Source organism: Vipera berus (assembly GCF_964194415.1).
Source record: "Vipera berus genome assembly, chromosome: Z".
Lineage (NCBI taxonomy): Eukaryota > Metazoa > Chordata > Lepidosauria > Squamata > Viperidae > Vipera > Vipera berus.
Window position 1 is genome coordinate 83,558,492 of NC_138205.1, and position 26,476 is coordinate 83,584,967.

The following is a 26,476-nucleotide window of genomic DNA, read 5'->3' on the forward strand; positions in this document are numbered from 1 at the left end:
ATTTAATTTATAAATGGGGCTTTTCTCTCCAATTGTCATTTTTACCTATGTTATTTAAAATCTTGAATTTAAGTAAAAAATTAACTACATATTCAAAGTGTGCTCTCTCTAAAAATATGCCTATCTAAATGCTCCCCATTTTTCCAAAACAGCAGGAGAATGTTTGTAACTGCAAAAGCTTTGGAGAGGAAAATTAGGGTCCATTTATTTCTGAATCCATGAAATCACAACATACAGCATATACATCCTGCACAAATCTGCAGGCTAGATATACAAATTTCCTGAAGATTTTAGCAATGAAAATTATAAAGAGGTGAAATAGGGCAAATGTGAAACTTCCTTCTGTAGAGAACCCAGACCTACAAAAGACCTTTTTTATTCCTATATTAAAAATTACAAGGTTCTCCCTTCCTGTCTCCAGTGATGATATTTCTGCAAGTGTAAAATCTGCTTTTCTCTGCCTGCAAAAGACCTTCTTTGAAAAAGTTCAACACTTCAAACTTTTCCCCAATTAGTAATCGATTAAGTCACATTCCTGCATTCAGTTCTACCTAATCTGCAATTGTAAGGCCACATTCTTACATTCCATTTCTGCCTCTGGTGATAAAACTCTTTTCTTATTTACAACCACATTCCTGTCTCTGATTCACATGTGTATACAACAAAGACTTGTTTCATTTAAATTGCCCATGCCTCAAGATATATAGTTTTCTGTCTCCTGAAATTGTCTCTGTTTCAAGATTATGTCTTTCAAGTCATGTCTTCCTGTGATAACCTTTTGTCTTCCCTGTTAGCATTTGTATATCTCTGCCTCAAGTTATGTCTTCCTGCAATAATCCCTGTCAACATTTGTATAAGATAGCTATGCATTATTGTTTCCTGTAATGACCTTTGCTTTCTTCATTAGCAATTGTATACCATGAGCTATGTTCCCCTTTGACCTTCCATGAGTGTTTTTTCCCCCCTCCCAAATGAAACAGCCTAATAAAGAGAGAGTGTCCAGAGGTATTCGGGGGCATAACATCCACCCCGGGCACTTCTGTGCTCCTTCACTTTGAGCAAACTTGTGTTGGTGTCTCAGTCTGTCCTAGGACTTTGCTTCTGAACTATCCGCAGTTCCCAAGTATGACCGTTGGAATTTCCGGCATACTGGGTCGGTGGTAAAGGGCAAGATCCTTCCATATTCAAGGTGTCCACCCTTGCGAGGGTCTCTCCAAATTCTCACCCCTGTCACGGGGCTCTAAGAGTTGAGGCATGGGGAACTCAGCTCTTTCAGGAAAAAAAAGTCAATTTCATGTATTACTAAGAAGATTTGGAGAAGAATATGGACAAACTTCAGCTGTTAGTAACAGCTCTATAAAAAGAGATATGGATTAGATCTTTCAGGTTTGACCCACAAATTTAGTCAAGCTCAAAAGTTAGTTGGCAGAGATCTGATGACAGTTTCTTGATAAGCTAGTTTTATTACAGAATAGCCATAATTGGAACTGAAAACCAGCAACTATCAGGTATAAGCACACACATTCTCCCTCTCTCTCTTATATCTATCTGTCTGTCTGTCTGTCTGTCTCTCTGCTTGCCTGTCTGCCTGCCTACCTACTCTACCTACCTATCTATCTATCTAATCCAGGGGTGTCAAACTGCTGGGCTGCGGGCCGGATGTGTCACACCAAAACCATGCCCACCCCATTGCCAGCAATGGGAAAAAAGTCATTATTTGACATCTGTGATTATCTTCCTTCTCTCTCTTTTCACTAATTAAATTCTTAAAAATCTTTTTCTTACCAGTGCACTCCAGCAGACTAAGAAGGGCAGTTAGAACCTATGCAGAATTTATCTTAATGATTTTTTTTTAGCACCCATACACATTTATAGCAGTGTTATCTGATTTGCTGCATTCCTTTAAACTGTCCCAATGTGGCTTAACATTTGCTCCATCGTATAATTAGGCTCAAATCAACTAAGTCAGAGAGACTGATAAATATGGTAAAATACCTAGTTAGAAAAAGGATCCTAGTCTGAAGAAAAATGGGGTGTCTTCTATAGCATCTTTCATGCCCCCCCAGAGGAAGAAGTACCTCAGAGTTATTATGAAATGTTATTTGTCTTTCTATGTCTGTTTCCCTCTTCAGTATATTTACAAATGTTGTTATAAGCAGTGCTTTTTTTGTAAAATAAAAAGGTGCCAGAACTCACAGACGTCATACAACCCGCCTTGCCTACCCTACAAGGTTCCATCCAAAAAAGGTGCCGGAACTCCGTTCTGAGCGTTCTATCAGAAAAAAAGCCCTGGTTATAAGACTGCTTCTTGTCTCTTCCAATAGCTTTCCGAAATTGTTCATTAATTTCATTCATGTTTACCGGTAATCTTTTTTAATTTTTGTATTCTGTCTTTTTAACATGTATTGCCTTGTTCACCGCCCTGAGTCCTTCGGGAGAAGGGCGGTATACAAATAAAATTAATAATAATAATAATAATAATAATAATAATAATAATAATAATAATAATAATAATAATAATAATAATAATAATAATAACTTATTTACTGATCAATTGGATAATGGCAAAGAAGTGGTAAACTAGTACTCATCATCTGAGTTGGTCTGAGCCTCCAGCTCCAGAGAACCAAGACTTCAGCAAGCTAAAAGGTACACTGAATAGGCAGCTAAAAAGCGTTAGCAAAGCAACACATTACTGCACTTAAGTTACTGAGAGGGACCCCGTATCTTCTTTCTTATACAACTTTTGGAATATCCATCAAATACTGACTTTCAAGGATCAGAACTCTGAGCACAAGCTACAGAATTATTGTCCCACTCCTCCCTTTGCTCTTATATCCTCCTTTTCAATGTAGAAACAGTTTCTCTTTTACATTCCGTTCCTAAAAGAAATGATGCCTACGGAAAAAATGCTGTCCCTCAGCACACGTAAGATTATAATTTTCTTCATAAACCAATGTGATTGAAAAGCAAGACGTTATGTAATTGAATTGCTCCTTGCATATATTCCATTGAATTCAATGAGAGAGTATGTCACATCCAATCTATTAAATTTTCAATAGATTACTAATACTTTCCATTTGATGTCTTATTCGTATGCTGTCCTCAAATATTCTTTGTTATATATTCCCAATAAATCTCTAATTTTTTTATTTGATTAACAACATACTACTACATATAATTTAATATAATAATTAGACTTTCAGTTTTAGAATTCTGAAACAGAGAACCTGCTTCATAACCTATAGTGTTGAGGTTCTAACAAAACTGCTCTCGGAAATCCCAGATTGTAACAGAAGTATCTGTTTAGTCCTCTAGATCAGAGGTTCCTGACATCCGGGTTGCGAACTGGTACCAGTCCATTTACTTTTAGGAACAAGGCTACACAAACAGTGAGTGAGTGCACGAAGCTTCATCTGTATAGGTTGCATGGAATCTGGGTTGTGCACAAAATCATCTCTTCCCCCCACCCCAGCCTGTGGAAGATAATTTTTCTTCCAAAACAAATCCCCAATGCCAGAAAGGTTGGGGACCATTGCTCTAGATCTTATTTAATTATCATTCACTCCCTTACCTCCTTCTCTTTTCATTTTTCTTACAATGGTCCAAAATGTCACGAACAGTCTTCAGAGAGTGCTGGAGATTTTTCTGATTCATATTTCCAGTAGTAAACCAATTTAAATTTATATCTTCTGTTGGATTTGCTGTTTCTGATTAAATAATTTTAAGCCTGCTTTCAACTGTGGCAACCATGTCACTATAGGTCACACTTACTATGTTTTATGAAATACATTCCTTTTCTGCAAGTTTTTTAAATTACAGTAGTGAACAAAATAATGTTTTAAATCTTTTAAATGTATCCGAAATATTCCAGCTGCATCTATGGTACAGTTCAGCTTCTATAAACTATATTGCTATACTACAGAGAGTGATCAGTAACTGTCAAAATGTCTTTGAATGATCAGTCTGTAATAACTAACATGCAGCTACTTTTGACTGATCTGTTCCAGGAAATCTCTTCTCCGTTTTCTGTTTAACATGTTCATTTATCCTGAGACATTTACTGTTTTATGTGAAAGTAGCAAAATAAAGAAAACTAGGCTTCTAACCCAACAGTCCCCAAACAAAATACCATGGAAATGCTGCCCCTATGATTCATAGTTACTTCAGATGAAGGGAAATCTCTCAATTTAACTCAGTACTGAATAGTTCTTCTGTATGCGAACATATTTTCAAGGCTCATTCAGACCGAAATCAATTTCTATTGCATTTTGTTGAGAACAGCTGGTATTAAATCACCATTAATAAGAAAGGATAGAATAATTATTTTTGTTTATGTCTAATTGTTTAGATTTTATAGATAGACATACAGGAGTTCATTGGTTTATTAAAAATGCTCCAGAAGATTTTTGAGTAGCCAGATTTTGCTGTTGTCAAAATGCCACAAACCAAATTGTGATTATGTGCATTTTTTATTTATTCACTTCAATAAATAGAAACTATTTCAAATATATAACTTCTTTGATTTTGCAAAGAAAATGGAAATTGATAGCCTGCTGAACATTTTACTCAACATCATCAGACAGCATTCGTGTTAAACTGCTGCCTTTGGTTCTGCTTGTAAAAGATGTTTTGTATCACATACTTTTTATGAACTACATCATCTGCAAGGAATTGCCCTCACTTGCTGAGGTGCATCCAGCTGTGAAAATAGTTCAAGTGCCATTTTGTAGTCATTTTCATTCCATTCTTCTGATCTCATAGGAACTCACTGACCACAGCCAAGTTTGAAAAAAAGGAAGAAAGAGAGAAGGACAATTGAGAACATCCACTTCTTAAAAAGAAAAATTCCAGCGTGGGAGTAATGTTTTTTCAGATAGGAAGTATTTCTAAATGGAATGCAACCAGTGCCAAAGAAATATATTCTGATCTTCTAGAGTTGCTGCTTTTGAGGACAAATACTGAATTATGTTCCTATGATGATGCTAAGAACATTTGATCCTACACAATCATTCAATTAATCATTTCTTACTAAAACGATTCTTACTTTAAGAGCCACAGCATCAGTTCAATTCACTTTGTGAGCACCTTGCTACATTTTAATGTATTTCTGAGGTAGAAAATAAAATCAATTTAAACTGTTCTGAAATAATTCTATAATAATATGTTAATATCTGTACAACCACATTAAAATGTATTAGTACATAAAAGAAACAGTCTATGAAAAAAAATCAGGTTTTTTTGTTTTTACATGACCAAATAAAAACTAATGGTAATCAAAATCAGACTGTTCAGATACATTTTAATGCTGATTGGGATTTCTCCATTGCAAATCTAAAGTGTTCTATTTAGCTGTTACATTTTTATCCTCCTTGTAAAAAGCAGTATAAAAAAGAACCATTTATTCTTAATTTTGAAAAAGAGGAAAATCATTCTTGTACCTCTTTTACCATATGATATTTTTAATAAAATAAATACAATAAATTGCTCAATTACATTCACTGTGCATAATAGTGAATCAGTGTGGCATTTTTTTTGTTAAACCAATCCAATGTCTAAATCATCATGCTGATATACAAAGTGAGCACTCTTGAAATATTAAAACAGAAGCCAACTTTTCAATCTGCAATAATTCAAAAGAGAAACATCATGAAATTCTATGCTATCACAGTACTTGATAAAGAATAAACAGTACTGTTCTGAGCACAGATATGGGATAAACCAATGAAATACAACAAGAATGCAGTTTGGTTACAGGAGGTAGGTAAGAATAAAAAAGAAAGTGAAATGGAAGAACTTGTAATAACAGAACAAATGGTGGGGAAAGGGCAAAGAAGATTAAGAATTCGACAGAACCAGGTGAAGATGAATTGCATAGATTTTGGTTGAGACATTTGAGTAGTCTACACCCACTTGTTGCCAAGCAGTTTAACAATATGTGGCAAGGAGGTGAAATTGAAGAGTGGCTAACTGTAGTTAACAACATTTAGTTGGAATTAAGCTCTTTCCATCCAAGACAAAAGTAAACCGCCCAAACAGCAGAGGAACAAAAGATCAACTCCTATTTGACAAGATAATTCTGGAAAAATGCAAGAGAAGGAAGACCAACTTGAATGTAGCATTGATTGATTACAGGGAGGCATTCAACCTTCTGCCACATGATTGGATAATCAAGTGCCTAGAAATAACCAGAGTTAGGAGAAACATCAGAAGCTTTGTACAAAGATCGACAGTATAATGGAAGACATCGTTGCTGGAAATAATGGAAATAATATCAAGAGTCTGGATGAAGACAATCATTATAAATACCTGGGCATCTTTCTGACTGACAGCATCAAGCACAATGAAGTCAAGGAAAAGATTAGAAAAGAAATAGAAAAGAATGGAGAAGATCTTAAAATCCAAACTCAGCGGAGGAAATACCATCAAGGCAATCAATACCTGGGTAATTCCAGTCATTAGATACACTGCTGGGGTAGGGAACTGGACAGAACTAAAGGCCCTGGATAGGAAGAGCAGAAAAGTAATGAATGAATCATGCCCTTCATCCATGCAACAACAGTGACAGACTCTACCTACAGGGAAAATGAGTGGCCCTGGAATGTTGCAAGCACATCAGATGGTTGAAGAATTAAAAATGGCCACTGGAGGGCAGTGAGATGTACTGAAGTATACCAGTAAGGCTTACTGACTGCTGGAGAGACCAAACTGGTGTACAAGATGGACCAAATGAAGAACAGAATGGAAATATGGGAAAACACAAAATTACATGGCCAGAAAAATAACAACAACAACAACCTCCCCCCAGTGAGGCACTACCTTTACATAGTTGTGGGGCTTGTGTGCTCTGAGGAAGACAAGAGCTATGTCAGAGGTTCAACCACACTGGACAGGTCTCATGAGAGGAGTCAGACAAAGAGTGTCTCTCCCATAAAGAATATGGTGATATATACATTTCAGAAAGCCATACCAGCTCTGATGTCACCTGGGTTAACCAGGGCCGCACTAGATGTTGGAGTTCCTGGATATCTGGTGAAAAATGGGCTAAAGGACTCAGGACTGTTGGCTGAGTAACCAGGGCCAGCAGCTGCAGAACTACTGAAAGAAAAGGTGCTTACCTGTCGCAAATACAAAGTGATTGAAAACAAAGAAATAATAATAATAATAACAACAACAACTCCAGCAAAGCTACAAAAACCTGCGCTACTTGGAACATCTTACATTTTAAGGAGATACCTAGGATGCTGGCAGCAACCCGTGTCAACTATTAGTGCCAGTCAGTTTGAGTGCTCAGTTGACTGTTTTATGAATAAAAGTTTTATAATAACAATAATAATAAGCGCCTTGGGTGCAATCCCAAAACAACTGGAACACCATTTGAACACCACTGGCATTGACAAATTCGCCATTAGTCAATTGCAAAAGGCGGCCTTACTAGGAACTGCTTCCATCCTGTGACAATATCTGTAATACCATCAAACATCCACATCTGCCTATCCCAGGTAAGGATTCAATAGGTAGACAAAATGGCAAATCCAGTCTGAACATTTGGCTGACTGTGTGATGATCAACAACAACAACAACAACAACAACAGTAGTAGTAGTAGTAGTAGTAGTAGTAGTAGTAGTAGTAGTAGTAAAAGCAGATAATGATAAGACCTGCAATGGCTAACAGCAATAAAGTTGAAGAAAGAGACCAATTAGAAAGAGACTAATTCTGGCTGCACAAGACCAAGCCTTAAGAAGTAATTCATACAAAGCCAGAAGGCAGCCACAAAAATTGCTGCCTATGCTGGAGCTGAAAAAACTAGAACATTAGGAAGAACAAGAAAATTGCACTCTGGTGAATTTTCCATTGCCAGGAGAGGTAGTTCTTCTGCTATTCTTATTTATACTTTTTTAAAAGAATGAGAAAGTTTTATATATAAAAGAATGGAAAGAGTAGCTCTTTTCATTCTTTTATATATAAAACTCTTCTCATTCTTTTAAAAAAGTATAAATAAGAATAGCAGAAGAACTACCTCTCCTGGCAATGGAAAATTCACCGGAGTGCAATTTTCTTGTTCTTCCTAATGTAATAATTCATAAAGTATAAAAAAATCTACTTTATTTTGTAAATAATATTAAAATAATTTTTGGATTAATATCAAATAATATTTACTGCTAAATATTTCTTCCTGGACACGATACTGAAATCATGCACACATGCATGCATGCACACACACACACACACACACACATATTTAAGTATTGATAATTTCAATTTTCATTTAATATATTAAAAATTCATATACTGAATGGTTATATGTCATTTAATAAAGAACAGCAGAGGGAAGATTGATACGATCTCATTCTGAGATTGATCTTCTAAATGCCTGGCTGATTATAATTTTGATTCTCAGGTCTATTAAAGTAGCATGTCATGATTTTGTGTCTTAGAAATACTTGGGGATTTAATATTCCATTCTTTAGTTTTCAATGTCTTAGCAAGCTCATTTTCAAGTGACAAAAAGCTACTTTTTTGTAGAAAGAAGTTGAAAGGGAAACACATTTTCTACTTGGTTTTTTATGTACCGTAGGTGAACCTATTACATTTCATTTGAGACAATAAACACAGCTGTCCACATAATCCAAAGTCTTTTATCAAGTTCAAAGAGTCCTTTTCATTTATTTTACAATATTTAACATGAATAATAAATAAATGATTTTTTTTCTGAGTGTATACAATAAAAAGGTTAAATATATTTCAGAATACTGATCCAAGGAATAATTAACTAAAACAGGAAAATAGCAACCACAAAACAAAAAGCAGCAACACTTTAAAATGAGAAATCTGAATCTTTTTATATATATATATATATATATATATATATATATATATATATATATATATATATATATATATATTTGTAACAAATGAAAATACTGTCTTAATGGTTTGTGTATGTTCTGGGGGGAAAAGTGCCAGTTGTATAACAGTAGCTAAAAGTATAGTTCTTCAAGCTAAAATTCAATTAAAAACAAAATAATGTTTTACTGCCATTCAAATAGGCTCTGAAATGTCTTTGGGAGGCCAGGGACTATGCCTAATATTTGAGAAGCTGGGCTAAATATCACAGTGGATGGAATAAAAACAGTGCTTTTTTTCTAAAAGAAAAAGGTGCTGGAACTCACACATGTCATACAACTCGCCTTGCCTACCCTACAAGGTTCCATCCAAAAAAGGTGCCGGAACTCCGTTCTGGGCATTCTATGAGAAAAAAAGCCCTGAATAAAAAGATTACTTTCCTTCACCAGCATCAGGATATTCTTTCAAGGATGTGTGAAAACTCTTTCTTTCTTTCTTTCTTTCTTTCTTTCTTTCTTTCTTTCTTTCTTTCTTTCTTTCTTTCTTTCTTTCTTTCTTTTTTTCTTTCTCAATTACAGGCTACCTGGGGTTATTCATCATACTTCTCTTTTCCATCTCAAATTGACAGGAAAAAATGAAGTGTTATCATTTTTTAAAATGATTTGGATGAAAGCTCTGAGAAACCGACAAAACAGGACACAAAGGTCTGGATTTCAAGGTAGCCTTTCCTGTTCAAAAGAATATATTAGCTGTTGTATAAAACTGTAAATCTTGAAAAGTTGACTGTTTATCTTGCATACATTTATGAACATGAAAAACAACCTTTATGGATTTCTGATTCTTAAATTTTTCTTACTGGAAAAAAGAGTATTCAGCATGAACTGATATTAATATAACTGAATTACTACAATTTAACGTTTTATTCCATTTATTCAGGACATTAAAAGGTATGAACCAGTAGCACTTGAAAGAACCTTCAAAGTTTTCCAGTTCAAAATATATGGAAGCTTAAAATATTTTTATGTATGGAATGAACCAAAACTGCAATATCACATTTTATAGTTAGCCAAGTTTGAATGGGATATTTATATCACATTCTAACCAAATCATTTGATCAGGAAAAAAATCAAAACACTAGCCCTGTTTTCCTTTGGTGAATATTTCATCATTTCAGTAAGAATTGTTCTTCCACTGCTTGTGTGTGAACCAAAAAAACCCTCTTTCCATTCTTTAAAAAAGATGTAAACAAGAGTAGCAGCAGATGTACTTGTCCTGGCAATTTAGAATTCATAGGAGTGCAATTTTCTTGTTCTTCCTAATGTAATAATTCATAAACTATGCAATATCTACTTTACTCAGTAATTCCCTTGCTATCATCAAAGAATAATATAATCCCCTCCCGAACAGCATACTTATCAACATCATATTTCAGTGCAAACAATACTGAATTTAAGGAGATTCCCTAAGGAGATTTCCAGAATGAAGATGTCTTCAACACACCTGACACATAGAAATTATTCAGGACTGTCCCCTTCTCAGTGCAAAATGAAAACAGAAGATTGCTCCAAAACTATTAATGCAAGAGTTCATTGCAAAACAAACAAACAAACAAAAAAAACTCCTCACCTAAGTTTAAACAGAATATATACTTTATTTAAGGAATTTCCACTACAGCCATGCAAAAATCTGCATTCCAAACTTAATGAATGTTGTCTTACACCTGTTACCATACCCTCCTGCAGTAAAATCCTCTTTATCATTTGGGACAAATCAAGCTATCTCGGAAAATGTAACCTTTCATATACATATACATTTTGCCAGCGGGTAACACCCAGGGGTAGGGCCTTCTCAGTGGGTGCGCCTGCCCTGTGGAACCAGCTGCCTGCGGAGCTTAGGACTGCCCCCGACCTCCGTTCATTCCGCCGGGACCTGAAGACCTGGCTTTTCGAGCTCTCTGGCCCAGGCTGAGAATTTTTTAATTTTAATTTTAACTGGTTTTTTTATTTTTCTCAGGGTTTTATTTAATCTTTTTTAATTTGTTTTAACGTTTGTATTGACTTTCTTTTAAATGCTTTGTAAACCACCCTGAGTCCTTCGGGAAAGGGCGGTATATAAATCTAAATAAATAAATAAATATGCATATGCATATACGTAGGTAGGTAGATAGATAGATAGATAGATAGATAGATAGATAGATAGATAGATAGATAGATAGATAGATAGATAGGTAGATAGATAGACGTAGACGTAGATGTAGATGTAGATGTAGATATAGATAAGATAAGATATAGATATATATCTTCAGTAGATTTTTTTCATTACTTACTATCTGACTTTTTATCTGAGGTTAAAGGAAATAAACTGAAAATCTTCTATCCCAAAAGAGTGCCAAGCACTAAGCTCTTATCCCATAGCTCAGGGAAGCTGTCAGGGGATTTTTATTCATTCATAATGTCTCTGAATTCCTACAAACATGACACGTTAACTCTTCTGCTTTTGGCAATCCATGCACTTTCAAGAGCAATGCACGGAAGCAATGTGCACATAATGATCCTCAGAGGATTCCATTAATTATCCCGCTAATATTTTAATGCTTTGTAATTCAGATCACTTGAATAAACAGTCAGTTTAACAAATCTGTTTAGGCAAGAGCAGTGGACAGAGTCTGAATAATTCTTAATAAAACAAGAAAGGCAGTTTTATTTCATTACTTACTGTTGGTTGCATAACATATGGCGGATGGGGCATCCATGAAGTACTCTGAACCTGTGTACCAGAAGGAACAGCCTATTAGCTAAATGGCAAGAAAAAGGGGAAAAAACCTTTCAAATAGTCTTGCTTTGGGGAAAAAAAGTGGATTAGAATGAAAATTTTGTGTTCCATTTTGAAAATTTCATAACTTTAAATGTTTCTATTCTATAATTATATAAGAGCTGGACGTAATACAGGTAGTCCTCAACGTATGACCACAATTGTGCCCAAAATTTATATTGCTAAGTGAAACATTTGTTAAGTGAGTTTTGCCCCATTTTACGACTTTTCTTGCCACCATGGTTGTTAAATGAATCTGGTTTCTCCATTGACTTTGCTTGTCAGAAGGTCACAAAAGGGGATCACATGACCCCAGGCACTGCAATTATCATAAATGTGAGTCAGCTTTCAAGCATCCAAATGTAAATCACATGACCATGGGCACGCTGCAACTGTCTTAAGTGTGAAAAATGGTCATAAATCACCTTTTTCAATGCCGTTGTAATTTCAAAGGGTCACTAAGCAGACTGTTTTAAGTCCAGGACTACTTGTATTTTGGAGATTTTTTTTTAAAAAAAGATCTGATCTAGTTGCAGGATATTATCATGAACTTGGACAGGATTGATACTGCAGATTAGGCGCCATCTGAATGCTATGCAGCATTCAGCAACATTAAACATCACACAGATCTGAATAAACTACCTTGTACTCATGATAAAATGCAGGACTGATACACATAGCAATCACCTGAGAGATATAATGAAGCTGAAATTGTACATGAACAACAATCAATACCACATATAAGTAATATAAAGAAAGCAATGTATATGATTGCAGGGCGAAATAATGTTAATGTTAATTTTATATTAAGGCAGTGGTGGGATTCAGCCGGTTTGCACCACTTTGGCAGAAACAGTAGCTAATTTTTTGTTGCCCAGCCCCAGAATGGACTTCCTGAAGCGGCATCCACACAGAGAACCAATTTTTCACATATTTGAATCCCACCAGTGTATTAAAGGATTGTTGGATTTATGATGGGGACTTCAATCACTTATATTCATTAATCTATACTCTTTCTTTATAAAATGATATATATAAACAAAAATACTATGTTTTTATTGTTTTAATTTTTTAAAAAATAATTTTGATTGCAATATATTTTGTGAATTGTCATTGACTGATATGGCCAGCTTTAGATATTGAATGAATGAATGAATGAATGAATGAATGAATGAATGAATGAATGAATACTGGAAATAATTCTTTGGTGATGCTGTGAGAATATTTAGTTGATTTAACAAAGCATAATGCTATTAAGCAAGACAATTAGGGTTCAGACTGTATTTTAAAAATATTAAATGAGTTTTCATGATCAATTAGATCAGAGATTGATGACTGTCTCCTATTTTATAATAAATAGCAATCTCATGAGGAAGAAATATACAGGTCCCATTTTGATAAGTAAATTTCAAATTAAAACCAGTTCAAAAATCAAAGAAATGTATTTTCGAATAATCCTGAACTTTTTGCAATTCTCCCCATTAAGAATAATCCTATTTTCGCAGTTTATGAGATCCTGTTTACTAATGCTACTGTCCTTTCAGACAACAAAGAGGCTTAATCAAGCTCAGAAAGACCAGTAAATAATAAAATCAGGCATCAATAGGCTTTAGACTATCTAATCTAACATAAATATATAAGAGGTCACAAAACCAAAGTCACTGTTTGCTTTAAATTCTTCTGCAACTATTGCTCACTTTACAGAGCAGCAACTATAAGACAAATATCTAACAGCAATGATAACAAATTGGGGCATAATAATAATAATAATAATAATAATAATAATAATAATAATAATAATAATAATAATAATAATAATAATAATAATAATAATAATAATAATATCCAAGGGGACTCACTTTCACCACTACTGTTCAACATCGCATTAATTCCATTGACAATAATATTATGAAACACAAAACTGGGATACCACATCTCAAGCCAGCATGGCAAGATAAACCATCTACTATACATGGATGACTTAAAACTGTATGCGAAAGGCCACACTGAACTTGAATCAATACTCAAAGCAGTTCAGCTGTTTAGCAGCGACATCAGAATGGACTTTGGACTTGGAAAATGTGCTATATTATCCATGCATCGAGGAAAAATGGGAAAAATAGAAGGAATAGAACTGGGAAATGGAAGTATTATGAAAGCACTAGCAAAGGATGATGGTTACAAATACCTAGGCATATTGGAAGCAGATAACATCTTGAATGGAAAAGTCAAAGAGTCAACACAAAAGGAATACATTAGAAGAGTCCGCAAAATACTAAAATCAAAGCTGAATGCTGGAAATATAATTAAAGCCATTAATACATGAGCAGTCCCAGTGATACGCTATCCAGCCGGAATTATCAACTGGACATTGGCTGAATTGGAACACCTAGACCGGAAAACGCGTAAACTTTTGAACATGCACCATGCTCTATATCCACGAAGTCACATCGACAGGTTGTACCTGCCAAGAATAGGGGACAGAGGGCTACTGCAAATCCACCAAACTGTAGAAGAAGAAAAATGAAGTTTGAATGACTATATGAATCAAAGTACAGAAAAATTGCTGCAGGCTCTGAAAACAGAGCATTATCAAAATAACAGAAACAAAGGCAGAATATAAGAAAAAACGGCTGGATGACAGATTAAATAGATAGAAAACCAAAGCTTTGCATGGACAACATTTGAAAAACATTGAAGGAAAATGTGATAACAACTTGACATGGGCATGGCTTAAGATGGGAACTATCAAAAAAGAAACGGAAGGCTTAATACTGGCTGCTCAAGAACAAGCACTACAAACTAATGCCATGAAAGTGAAGATACAAAAATCTACTGAAAATCCAAATTGCCGACTTTGCAACGACAAAGTTGAAATTGTTTCACATTTAATATGTGAGTGCAGCAAAATTGCACAAACTGATTACAAAGCTAGTTGCTAAATTAATCCACTGGGCATTATGTACAAAATGTGACTTGCCTGTATCCAAAAAGTCATGGGAACATAGGGTGGAAAAAGTTGTCGAGAATGAGAGGGTGAAGATCTTGTGGGACTTCCGAATACAGACAGATCTTTACTTTACTTTACTTTTATTAAATTTGTATACCGCCCTTCTCCCGAAGGACTCAGGGTGGTGAACAGGGCATATATAAATAGAGAATACAAAAATTAAAAGGAATTAAATAATCGCCCAGATAAAAACAATAACAGTATAAAAACCCCATTAAAAACCCTAACATCCCCCATCAGGCCAGGCCAGCTTGTTCAAATAAGTGGGTCTTCAGACCGCGTCGGAAGGAGCGAAGGTCCAGTGCCGTCCGGAGCTTGACCGGCAGCTGGTTCCATAAAGCCGGAGCGCCCACAGAGAAGGCCCTCCCCCTGGGGGCCACCAGCCAATCTCCATTTGGAACACAACATGCCAGATATTGCGGTTGTAGAGAACCGAAGCATACAGCTGATTCATATCACTGTACCAGGAGATGCCAGAGTCGAAGAAAAAGAACTGGAAAAAATTACGAAATATCGCAACCTGGCCATTAAAACTGCACGATTATGGATGAAATGTGTAACAGTGATACCCACTGTCATCAGGGCACTGGGAACTATGTCCAAAAATGTTGCAAAATACATCAAGAAATTGCAGCTTCCTGCAATACCTCCAGCAAAGCTACAAAAAACTGCACTACTTGGAACATCTTACATTTTAAGGAGATATCTGGTTGATACCTAGGATGCTGGCAGCAACCCGTGTCAACCATTAGTGCCAGTAAATTTGAGTGTTCAGTTGACTGAGTTTCATGTTTAATGAATAAAAGTTTAATAATAATAATAATAATAATAATAATAATAATAATAATAATAATAATAATAATAATAATAATAATAATAATAATAATAATAGAAGAAAGTCATAGAAAATGATAAAGTTAAACTGCTCTGGGACTTCAGAATTCAAACAGACAAGCACCTGCAACATAACACCCTGGACTTAACAACTGTCGATAAGAAAGACAAAAAAGTCTGGATAGTGGATGTGGCAGTGCCTGGAGACAGCAGAATAAATGAGAAAAAACTGCAGAAGATAACAAAATACAAAGACCTATAAATACAAATAGAAAGACTGTGGCAAAGGCAAGCAAGGATAGTACCAATAGTAATAGGCGCCATGGGTGCAATCCCAAAACCACTTGAACACCATTGGCATTGACAAATTCGCCATTAGTCAATTGCAAAAGTCAGCCTTACTAGGAACTGCTACCATCCTGCAACAATATCTATAATACCATCAAACATCCATATCTGCCTATCTCAGGTCCTTGGTAAGGACTCAATAGGTAGACAAAAATGCCAAATCCATTCTGAACATCTGGCTGACTGTGGGAATAATAATAATAATAATAATAATAATAATAATAATAATAATAATAATAATAATAATAATAATAATAATAATAACAACAACAACAACAACAACAACAACAACAACAATAATAATAAGCAGGAGGCTGGACAAGAAGACCCCAAGGTCTCTTCCAGTTGTATTCTATTCTATTGTCAAGGTCACTTCCAGCTCTTTTCTGATCTGTTTTTAACTGGGAGGTCCTTGTTGCTTTCTAAGGTTGGTTATTTGCTTATAGACATTTTATTACCTGACTATCTAATAGCAATATTGCCAGTGTTACTTTTCTTTCTGACCATCACTTCTTGTTTAAAAGATACACTTAGATTATGTAAACTGAAAACTTAATTTATGGAAGTATCAGTGTAAGTTTCTGAGATAATATATGTGGTAATTTTTAACAACAGGTTAAAGGAATTCTTACTCTAATATGATAATTAGAACAATGATGTCTGAAAATTAAACATATAAATCCTTGGGTTTGTACTAACAATTGTTTTCTTCTTACTTTACGTAAACTGCCACAACCAGAATACATCAAGAATTGTAAATAACTCTCATTTTTAACTGCTACTAAATAGAAAACCTAATGTGCAGGTCTGGACTACATGTCGTATATATTTATCATCCATTGATATTCAGGTCACAGATACTGACTTAGGGGAATATGAGGCGATTCAAACATACCTGATATGTGGAGACAGGGGAAGCAGCAATGAATGGCGTGATAGATGTCTGTGGAATCATGCGGTTTGTAGCAATACTGTACGGTGAGGAATAAAATCTGCAAACGAAACAAAAAAAAGGAAGAAAAAGAAAAAAGAGGTAATGGACTGACATGGACTGCTTCATAAACTACTACTAACTGAAAATAAATGTATCTGTATTCTCTAATTATTTTTAACCTTGTGGAATATTGATTAGAAGAGAATGGTGGGATATAAATCAGATAAATTAACAAAATAAAGTAGTAAATGGGAATCACCCATTTATGCTCCTGCCTTTTCATTAGCAATATGCATTTTTTTAAAAAATAAAATAACACTGGGCTAATTTTTGAACTATGATCAAGACACTGGGAGAGTTTAATTAAAAACTTGATTTACTCAGATTTCTAACTAACTATGAAGTCAAAGACTAACCAAAATAAAGTTGAAATAAGATCCTCATCTTCTTTATTTCACATTAGCCTTGGTAATAAGGCTAATATTTTTCATAAAATTTATGTTTATTGTATTTGGTACACAATCCTTCATATTGCAATGGTACACAGTCCCTTTTTAGAAGGGAAAAGGTCTGTTTGAAATAGGAACATAAGAATATATACTGTCTTTTCATGGATTTATAATCCATATTCAGTGGATATGAGAAATCAGGGATATCTGCTATAGGATGATGAAGAGGTGGTTATGAAAAAGAAAAACAATATGGCAACCACAGCTGTACAATCAAGACAATATTTTATCCTAGTCTTATTATATCAGCCTTGAATCACAGTTAAAAAAAACCCAAGGGCTAACCCCTACTCTTTTAAGGGATTTTGTAGGCTTTATTTCTGGAAGCAGTAATTAAAATGTGCGTATTAAGGAACAACATCCATATTTAAAAAATAAATACTGTTTTTTTATGAACAGTTCATAAAAAAGTGTACACAGTAAAAGGTATTATCAAAGTTAATGTTAAAATCATTGAACATAATCAATTGTATTAACTATTGTGCTGTCTTTTTTGGTTTTCTTTTGTTGAATTTTGAGATGGTTGAAGAAATGAGTCAATGTGAACACTATACTGCTGATGGTAAAATGAGAAAATATGAATGAAAATGGGCAGATTTTGTCTTCCTTGATTTTTTTTAAAGGCTTCATCAATATCTGGGAATGAGAGGTTTACTTTTCCCCCATAAAGCTGTAGTAGCAATTAAGGCCAGATGAAGCCTTAATTACTAAGTCTGCAGTTACATATTTACCTCAAAACAGGACAGATGAGAGAGATATATGCAGAAATGAGAATGGTGTAACGTTGGAACTAGGTAACAGGTGATAATTTGTTGACAAATTAACTTGATGCTAATTAATTGCTTTGGAAACTTAAAAGGAACAAAAAAATTCTGTGCCACAAAATGAATAGCATTATGATTTACTGACATACTGAATAATTACATGGATAATTACAATTCTGTAATTAATAAAAATTCTGACTTTATCACCATTCTACTCTTTAGATTAATTTAATTACTGATAATTTAACTATATTTTTTAAAGTGTCCCATGCAATTCTGACAAACTCTATTCATGATTAATGTAATTGATTAAATTTCCTAATAACTAAAAATCATTAGTTTTTGAACGCATTAGAATAAATAATAATATTAACCAGTTTAAAGGTAATTAAAGCCATGGATTCAAACTAAGCCAAACTCAAATTCAGTCTCCAAAATACAGGGGAAGCATTCTTAAAAAATTATTGCAGTAGTGAATATTTTTCACTGTAATAAAAAAATTGCCTTTCATTCAAAAACTTGGGTCTTAAAATGCTTCTGTTTTGCAATAATGCTGGTGAAAGATCAATTTCTAAGATGAAAGTGATGAGAAATAAACTAAAAATGAACTAATTATGCACATAATAACAGAATTAAAAATATATATGTAAGAGGAAATTTATTGTATAGGTTACTTTTAAAAATTAGTGTTCTCAGAAAGAAAAAAAGTGGTTTAGACATTATATATGAATGTAGTCTTTAAGTAAAAGTGTAACATTTCAGAATAGCTTGGTAATATTATTACTAATTAATAAAGAGCTAATTTCAAGACTGGTAAAAACATTGGTAAAATTTCTAAAGCAGATATCATTATAAATTGAATCAGAGAAGAAGCTTGAACAGCCTAAAATTAATCTTACTTTCAATACTATCAACCTTGATATTCTTTTGGACTGGCCAAGAGATTTTGGACTGGTTAGTGTAGTACTGGACTGGTTCAGTTCCTTTCTCTGTGGTCATTCCAATTGGTGTTAATATGGGGTGAGAGGTCCAGCCCACAGTCACTTCTTTGTTGGGTGCCATAGGGCTCAGTAGTCTCCCCACTCTTTTTTAACATCTAGAGGAAATCATTGGGTGAGATCATCTGACACCATGGGATGAGATATCCTCAATATGCTGATGATAACTAGCTTTATATATCCACCCCTGGTGACTCAAGTGATGCTGGGCTGCCCTTTTGTGATGCTTGAAGGCTGTGAGGGCCTGGATAAGGGACAATAGGCTTCAACTCAACCCTGGTAAGACAGAATGCAGAGCTTGGGCTCCAGAGGCTTATCATCTCTAATTCTGCAAGGGGTGGTACTACCACATGTGCATCCTGGGGTTTTTCCTAGACTCACAACTCCTGCTCAAAGAGCAGGTTGCAGTTGTGGCTAGGAGAGCCTTCGCACAACTTTGTATATTTCACCAATTGCCTTTTTCTGAATCGAGAGACCTTGCACTCAGTTACTCACTTGCCAATCATTTCGCACTTGAATTATTGCAATGTGCTGTACATGGAGCTACTCTTGAAGAGCTTTCAGAAGCTAAATTGGTCCATAATCCAGTATTCAGAAAGTTTAGGATGGCACATGTAGTACCAGTATTACATAAGCTGAACTGACCATCGATTTGCTTCTGGGTGTAATTCAAGATGTTGGTTATTACCTTTAAAGCCTCTTATTATTGTGGAACTGATTGGCCCACCTCACTTGTGCAGACAGAAGGGGCCTATTGTGGACAACATCAGTCAAGGAATTTTGGTTGGTGTAATCTAGCAGAAGAGTCTTTTCTGTCATAGCTCCTACTCTCTGGAACATCTTGCCAAAAGAGGTAAGATCTGCCCCCTCTTTAGGCCTTTAGGACAGTCCATAAAACCTAGCTAGACTGGCTGGCATGGGGTCCAGGAAGAAACTGCTGGTTGGAGGTAGCTGATACACTAATAGAGAGGCACTTCACTTCTTTCCTCAACTTTCCTGTTTTTTTAGTTTATTTTAATTTTTGTAATTTTAATTCACTTTTATATTTATAATTGCTTTATATGTTGTTTATGACATAAGCATCTCAGAGATTCCTGTACAGTGAGATGGCTGGCAAATAAATTTCATAAATGAATGAATGAATGAATGAATGAACCTTTATTGTCAAAGTACAACCATGTATACATTGAGATTGGCTGAGCCAATCTCAATTAATTAATTAATTAAATTAATTAATTAAAATACATATCTATTATAAATATAAAAATAATTGTAAAATCAGGACAGCTGTATTAATTAACAAAATTAATATTCTCTGTGAAATTCTGTAGTGGAAAATCAAATATTTTTTATGAACTGAAGACAAGCAACCTGGAATATATCAAGCCATAAAAAATAATATAATTAGCCACAAAGATGAAGTAAAGATGGATTTCTATTTTTCTCATATTCTGAAACTGCTATAAAAGTGTTTTAATAAAATTCAACAAGAAATTAATTACTATATAAATTAATTGCTATATACAATTTCCTTATTATATTCTCTTACTCACTCTCTCACATACATACACAGAGAGAGAGACAGAGACACAGAGACAAACTAAGGCCTTTCCTTGTTATCATGCCTATTATTATAAGGTTTTTAGAGTGAAATTAAAAAGCTTCATAACTTGTCCTTGTTTGAACCTTTAATGGGACTTAAAACCAGCTTTATTGTTTTTTCTATATATTAATTATATTTCCATATATTTAATGTTAATAGATAGATAGATAGGTAGGTAGATAGATAGATAGATAGATAGATAGATAGATAGATAGATAGATAGATAGATAGATAGATAGATAGATAGATAGATAGATAGATGATAGATAAATAAAAAATAAAAAAAAAATAAAAAAAGTTATTAATTGTTGTTATTGTGTCCTCTCTTCCATCTGGCTCTTTTAGTGACTAGTTCAAAAGTCTTTTCAAAATACTTCTTACTTCCTAGGATGTTGCAATACTTCCCTGTAAGATTTTTGCAGCACTCATTAAGCAAACCTGGTGGTCATATTTTTTTTATGTTGTAAGGTGCACAGTGTTGTTGGATACAAGATGGGTTATAAATAAATTTCATAATAAAATAAATAAACAACAACATCACTGCATTGATGATGTCACCTAATTTGGGTAATGAAATGTCAGCAAGAAAACCAAGCTCAGGGGGCATTTCAAACCTGAGCTACAAATATACTTCTTTATTTAAAAAAAATGTGGATAATTTATGTGGCAATGTCAGGGGATATCAGAACGAAGAGAGAGAATTGGAGAAGATTGTGAAGTGTCAAGATCTGAAAATCAAAGCTGAAAGATTAGGGCATGAATCCACCATGATGATCCTGCTGGGTGCCATACCAAATTTTTTTGCATAATGCTTAGAAAATGTATTCATTGACAAAATTTCCATCTCTCAGTTTCAAAAGGCCACACTGCTTGGATTCGCACATAAACTACATCAACACATTCTTGGGAAAAATCTGATGTGTATGAAGGCCAACACCAGTTGGCACCTATGATTTCAGATTGTGGTTTATATAATTATATTCTGATTATTAAGATTGTAAAGATTCACTATTTTTAAATATATCAACCAAAACTAGGTGCATGCACTAAAAAGTAGCTTTTCAATTATAGTAATATGTCTCTGTATGTGTGTGGTGTGTTTAAACATGTGCAACAACCCTTTTTGCTTGTATTTGCCTTACTTTTAATTAACCAAATAACAACTGTGCCTTTTTGATTTTCTTTAATGGTTTCAATTATATTGATGTTGATATTTTACTTTCTAGGTCAGTTCGTTTTACCCTGGAAGAATCCCTGAAATAATTTACAGGTCTCAGAGATCCCCTGCATAAAAATAACAAAAAATATGAAAGCTTCACAAGACATAGCACTTCAGATGCAATCCACATTTTACAAATTTTATAACAACAACAAAGGGGCAGGCCAGCAGCCAAGTCACAGCGTGTAAAAATTCCCGCCACTGCAAGCACTAGCATGGTGTGGCACACAAAGTTTTAAAAAAGCTTATTATATAATCTTTCTTGCAATTTTTAGTGACTTCTTATGAAACTGAAGACCTCCATGGGCTCCTCTTGAGAAACACAGCTCTAGGTTGCTAAAAACATGCTTCTTAAGTTAAGCAAATACAAATCTACTTGACCACTTTTGCTGATCTACTTTAGTCCCCCCCCATATTATGACATCTCATGCACTTATGTTCACTTTGAATAGTGCACTTTATTTATTTATTTATTTATTTATTTATTTATTTATTTATTTATTTATTTATTTAATTTCTATACCACCCTTCTCCCGAAGGACTCAGGGCGGTGTACAGGGCAATAAAAATACAATAAAAATACAATATACAAAAGTTAAAAATAAGATTAAATAGAGCTAGCCCATTACAATAAATAATTAAAAATACTAAATAAAATACCCCAAACCCATTAGACCAGGCCGGCTTGTTCAAATAAGTAAGTTTTCAGATCACTGCGGAAAGAACGAAGGTCAGGAGCCATCCGGAGCTCAACCGGTAATTGATTCCAAAGGGCTGGCGCGCCCACAGAGAATGCTCTCCCCCTGGGGGCCGCCAGCCGGCACTCTCTGACCAGCGGCACCCTGAGGAGGCCCTCTCTGTGGGAGCGCACAGAACAAAAACCTTGTCCAATTGGGTCTCTATCTCATACACACACTATGTTTTCCTCCTTTGAGCCTCCTACTTTTCTCCGTGCCTTTTCTTTTTTAAAAAAGAGAAGTCTGACACTGCACCGTTTTATTATTTTTGCAAATTTCAGAGGTGGAAAGATTTCATTTCCAGCTTTCTTGTATCCTAGGATTTTTACTGATTTGTAGATCCATGTTCCTAAGCATGCCTACTTTAGTTATTGCAACTGAATCATAATTACTTTTCCTCCATTTTCACTTTTATCTTTTGCTCTATTATTTAAACCTGGCAATTTTAATAAGTGTGGACATACTGTGTGAGAATTCTGGGAGTTTGTGTCCATATATATTAATACCATATTTGAAAAAAATTGAAAAACATTGGTCAACTCAATTCTACAACTGCATCCCCAACTAATTTCCACCCTAATTATCATTTCCTCTAATAATCACTTCAACATAAAAAGAAATCACATCCACACATTTTTTCCAATCTATTATAAACACTTATCAATGATGCACAATTATGATAATATGTATATAAACTATATATTAAAATTGCCATATTTCAATTCAATTACAATTGAATCCAATGTCTTTGGGCCAGCAGGAATATTAAGAAAAATTCCACTGATGGTGGTTTGATGAAAAAAAGTGTTAATAATTAATTTTGCCCATTCTCTTTTCATCAAAATCTTCCATTATAAGCTGAAGGGATCCTGCAAACTGCAAAGTTTTCCAAGAATCACAGGAGATTTAATAGAATGGGAGAAATCCATAAGCATCACTTCCTTGTGCCAACATAAACATTCTGCTGGTTCTAAAATCTCTCAGATTTCTATTAGACTTACTAAAAAGTATAAACATGTATTTTAAGACACTCAGCTTATGTCAGCATTGCAAGATAGTCCAGATAAGCACATCCAAAAGTACTAGTTCTGATTTAATTGTAAGGTAAAGGTAAAGGTTCCCCTGCACATGCGCGCTAGTCGTTTCTAACTCTAGGGGCCGGTGCTCATCTCCGTTTCAAAGCCCAAGAGCTTTGTAAAATTACATTAATAGCACCTTCCGAGTCTTAAAGTACCTATTTCCCCCTCACTTTACAATTCAAGTTACTAAGTAGGTCCCAGAACAGAACAGAATAACAGAGTTGGAACAGATATTGGAGGTCTTCTAGCCCAGGCCTTTTCAACCTTTTCACAGATTGTACCACTTTTAGGACATGACAATATTTGAGTACCACCAGTGCTTAGCAAGGTGTCAAAAACTTGCTGACTAAAAAAAAGGGAGGGGGATTTTGGGTTTTACTGCTTAGATTCATTTGTTGTTATAGAAATGGCTAGTTTATAATATTGTGGAAAAGTAAAAAGTCGAGGTTCAATGCTAATGCTTCCTTCTACTGCAAAAGAGGAAGTCTGTTATTTTTCCCTTCTCTCCCTCACTTCCCCCCTTCCCCCCCCCGCTGTGTCCTACTATTTGCTTTTGTATTTTTGTATTTTAGTCTATAATCTAATAAAATATTACAAACTGTAGAAAAAAAGGAAAAAAGTACCAATTTTAGCTTCTTTGGTGATTCCTTGGCTGAATCAATTTCCCTTTGCACTGACAAATGTATGATGAATTTATCCATATTTATTAATATGCACCACTACCAGCTGATGGTAGGCCCTTCTTCCTCACTCCCTTTCCTCTTCTTCCTCCCTGCCTTCTGACCTCTCCCTCCACAGTGTAGTAAGAATGCACCCCCTCCAGTCCCTTCACTGTAACCCTAAAGATACAGGAATCAAGTACAAAGCAAGAAAGGCTCACAAAAGCCTCCCAGAATAAAGAAACACTGACTACGTTTTTTTCCCCTTTAAGCTGCCTCAGGCATGTCTCAGTAGCAACTGGAACCTAAAAGGCTCCAGCAATTGCGAAAAGCGATAACCTTAAATTAAGCCTGTTTGTTGTTGTTAGTTGCGAAGTCGTGTCCGACTCATCGCGACCCTATGGACAACGTTCCTCCAGGCCTTCCTGTCCTCTACCATCTTCTGGAGTCCATTTAAGCTCACGCCTACTGCTTCAGTGACTCCATCCAGCCACCTCATTCTCTGTCGTCCCTTTCTTCTATTGCCCTCAATCTTTCCCAGCATTAGACTCTTCTCCAGTGAGTCCTTCCTTCTCATTAGGTGGCCAAAGTATTTGAGTTTTAGCTTCAGGATCTGGCCTTCTAAAGAGCAGTCAGGGTTATCTCCTCTAGGACTGACCGGTTTGATCGCCTTGCAGTCCAAGGGACTCGCAGGAGTCTTCTCCAGCACCATAGTTCAAAGGCTTCAATTCTTTGGCGCTCAGCCTTTCTTATGGTCCAACTTTCACTGCCATACATTGCAACTGGGAAGACCATAGCCTTGACTATATGCACTTTTGTTGACAGGGTGATGTCTCTGCTTTTTAGTGTGCTGTCTAGATTTGCCATGGCTTTCCTCCCAAGGAGCAAGCGTCTTTTAATTTCTTGGCTACAGTCCCCATCTGCAGTGATCTTGGAGCCCAGGAAAATAAAATCTGTCACTACCTCCATTTCTTCCCCATCTATTTACCAGGAATTGAGAGGGCTGGATGCCATGATCTTGGTTTTCTTAATGTTTAGTTTCAACCCAAGTTTTGCACTCTCCTTCTTCACTCGCAACAAAAGGCTCTTTAGTTCCTCTTCACTTTCTGCCATTAGAGTGGTATCATCTGCATATCTTAGGTTGTTGATGTTTCTTCTGGCAATCTTAATTCCAACTTTTGATTCATCTAGCCCTGCCTTTCTCATGATGTGCTCTGCATATAAGTTAAATAGGCAAGGCGACAGTATACAGCCTTGCCAGACTCCTTTCCCAGTTTTGAACCAATCAGTGGTTCCGTGTCCAGTTCTCACTGTTGCTTCTTGGTCCGCATATAGGTTTCTCAAGAGACAAATAAGATGGTCTGGTACGCCCATCTCTTTAAGGACTTGCCACAGTTTGTTATGATCCACACAATCAAAGGCTTTAGCATAGTCAATGAAGCAGAAGTAGATGTTTTTCTGGAACTCTCTAGCTTTCTCCATGATCCAGTGTATGTTAGCAATTTGATCTCTAGATCCTCTGCCTCTTCAAAATCCTGCCTGTACTTCTGTAAGCCTGTTTACCTACAAAGAAAACTTGTTAAAAGCCATAGACAGACTCAAGATAAGGGGGTAAAACTAATTACATTTGTTTAAAGGGATTAAACCTACAGAAGGCAACACATCAGACTCATTGCTAGCCTTTGTGAAACAGACTAAAATATTCCAATAACCAAAGCACACAAACCGAGCCTCCAAATTACAAAACACTGTAAAAACTGTATAAAAGTCCTTATGATAATTAATTCAAGCTGCTAGTTGACCGGGAACCCACTGGCTTCTGAAATAAACAAACCTCCTTTCTGACATGCTCATCTCCCGGCTTTTCATTTCATCAGTGCTGATTGCATTGTCCTGGTTGGAGAAAACAAACCAGGGGAACTTTTCTTCCAGCAACAGCTTCTTCTTCCCTGTCTCTTTTTCCTCCCTGCCTGCTTAGCTCTCCTTCCACAGCTTCTTCTCTGCCCCCTTTTCTTTCTCTGTTGTTTTTTCCCATTCCCGCCAAAACCACCTCCTTTTATATCCTCTCCTCTCCTCCTCCCCTTTTTCTTCAGTTCACCTTGACTCCCTCTTCTTTGTGGCAG

General features: G+C 35.3%; 1 protein-coding gene across 1 annotated transcript in view; it reads right to left on the reverse strand.

The window, feature by feature from the left end:
* RBMS3 (RNA binding motif single stranded interacting protein 3) overlaps positions 1-26,476 on the reverse strand; it is a gene marked incomplete at its 3' end in the record, with an annotated part of 509,930 nt that overhangs the window by 44,031 nt on the left and 439,423 nt on the right. The window contains exons 9-10 of the mRNA XM_081344341.1: positions 16,747-16,843; positions 11,564-11,614 (exon numbers count right to left, since the gene is read on the reverse strand). Coding sequence (XP_081200467.1) covers positions 11,564-11,614; positions 16,747-16,843 — 148 coding nt within the window. The remainder of the gene's footprint in view (positions 1-11,563; positions 11,615-16,746; positions 16,844-26,476) is intronic.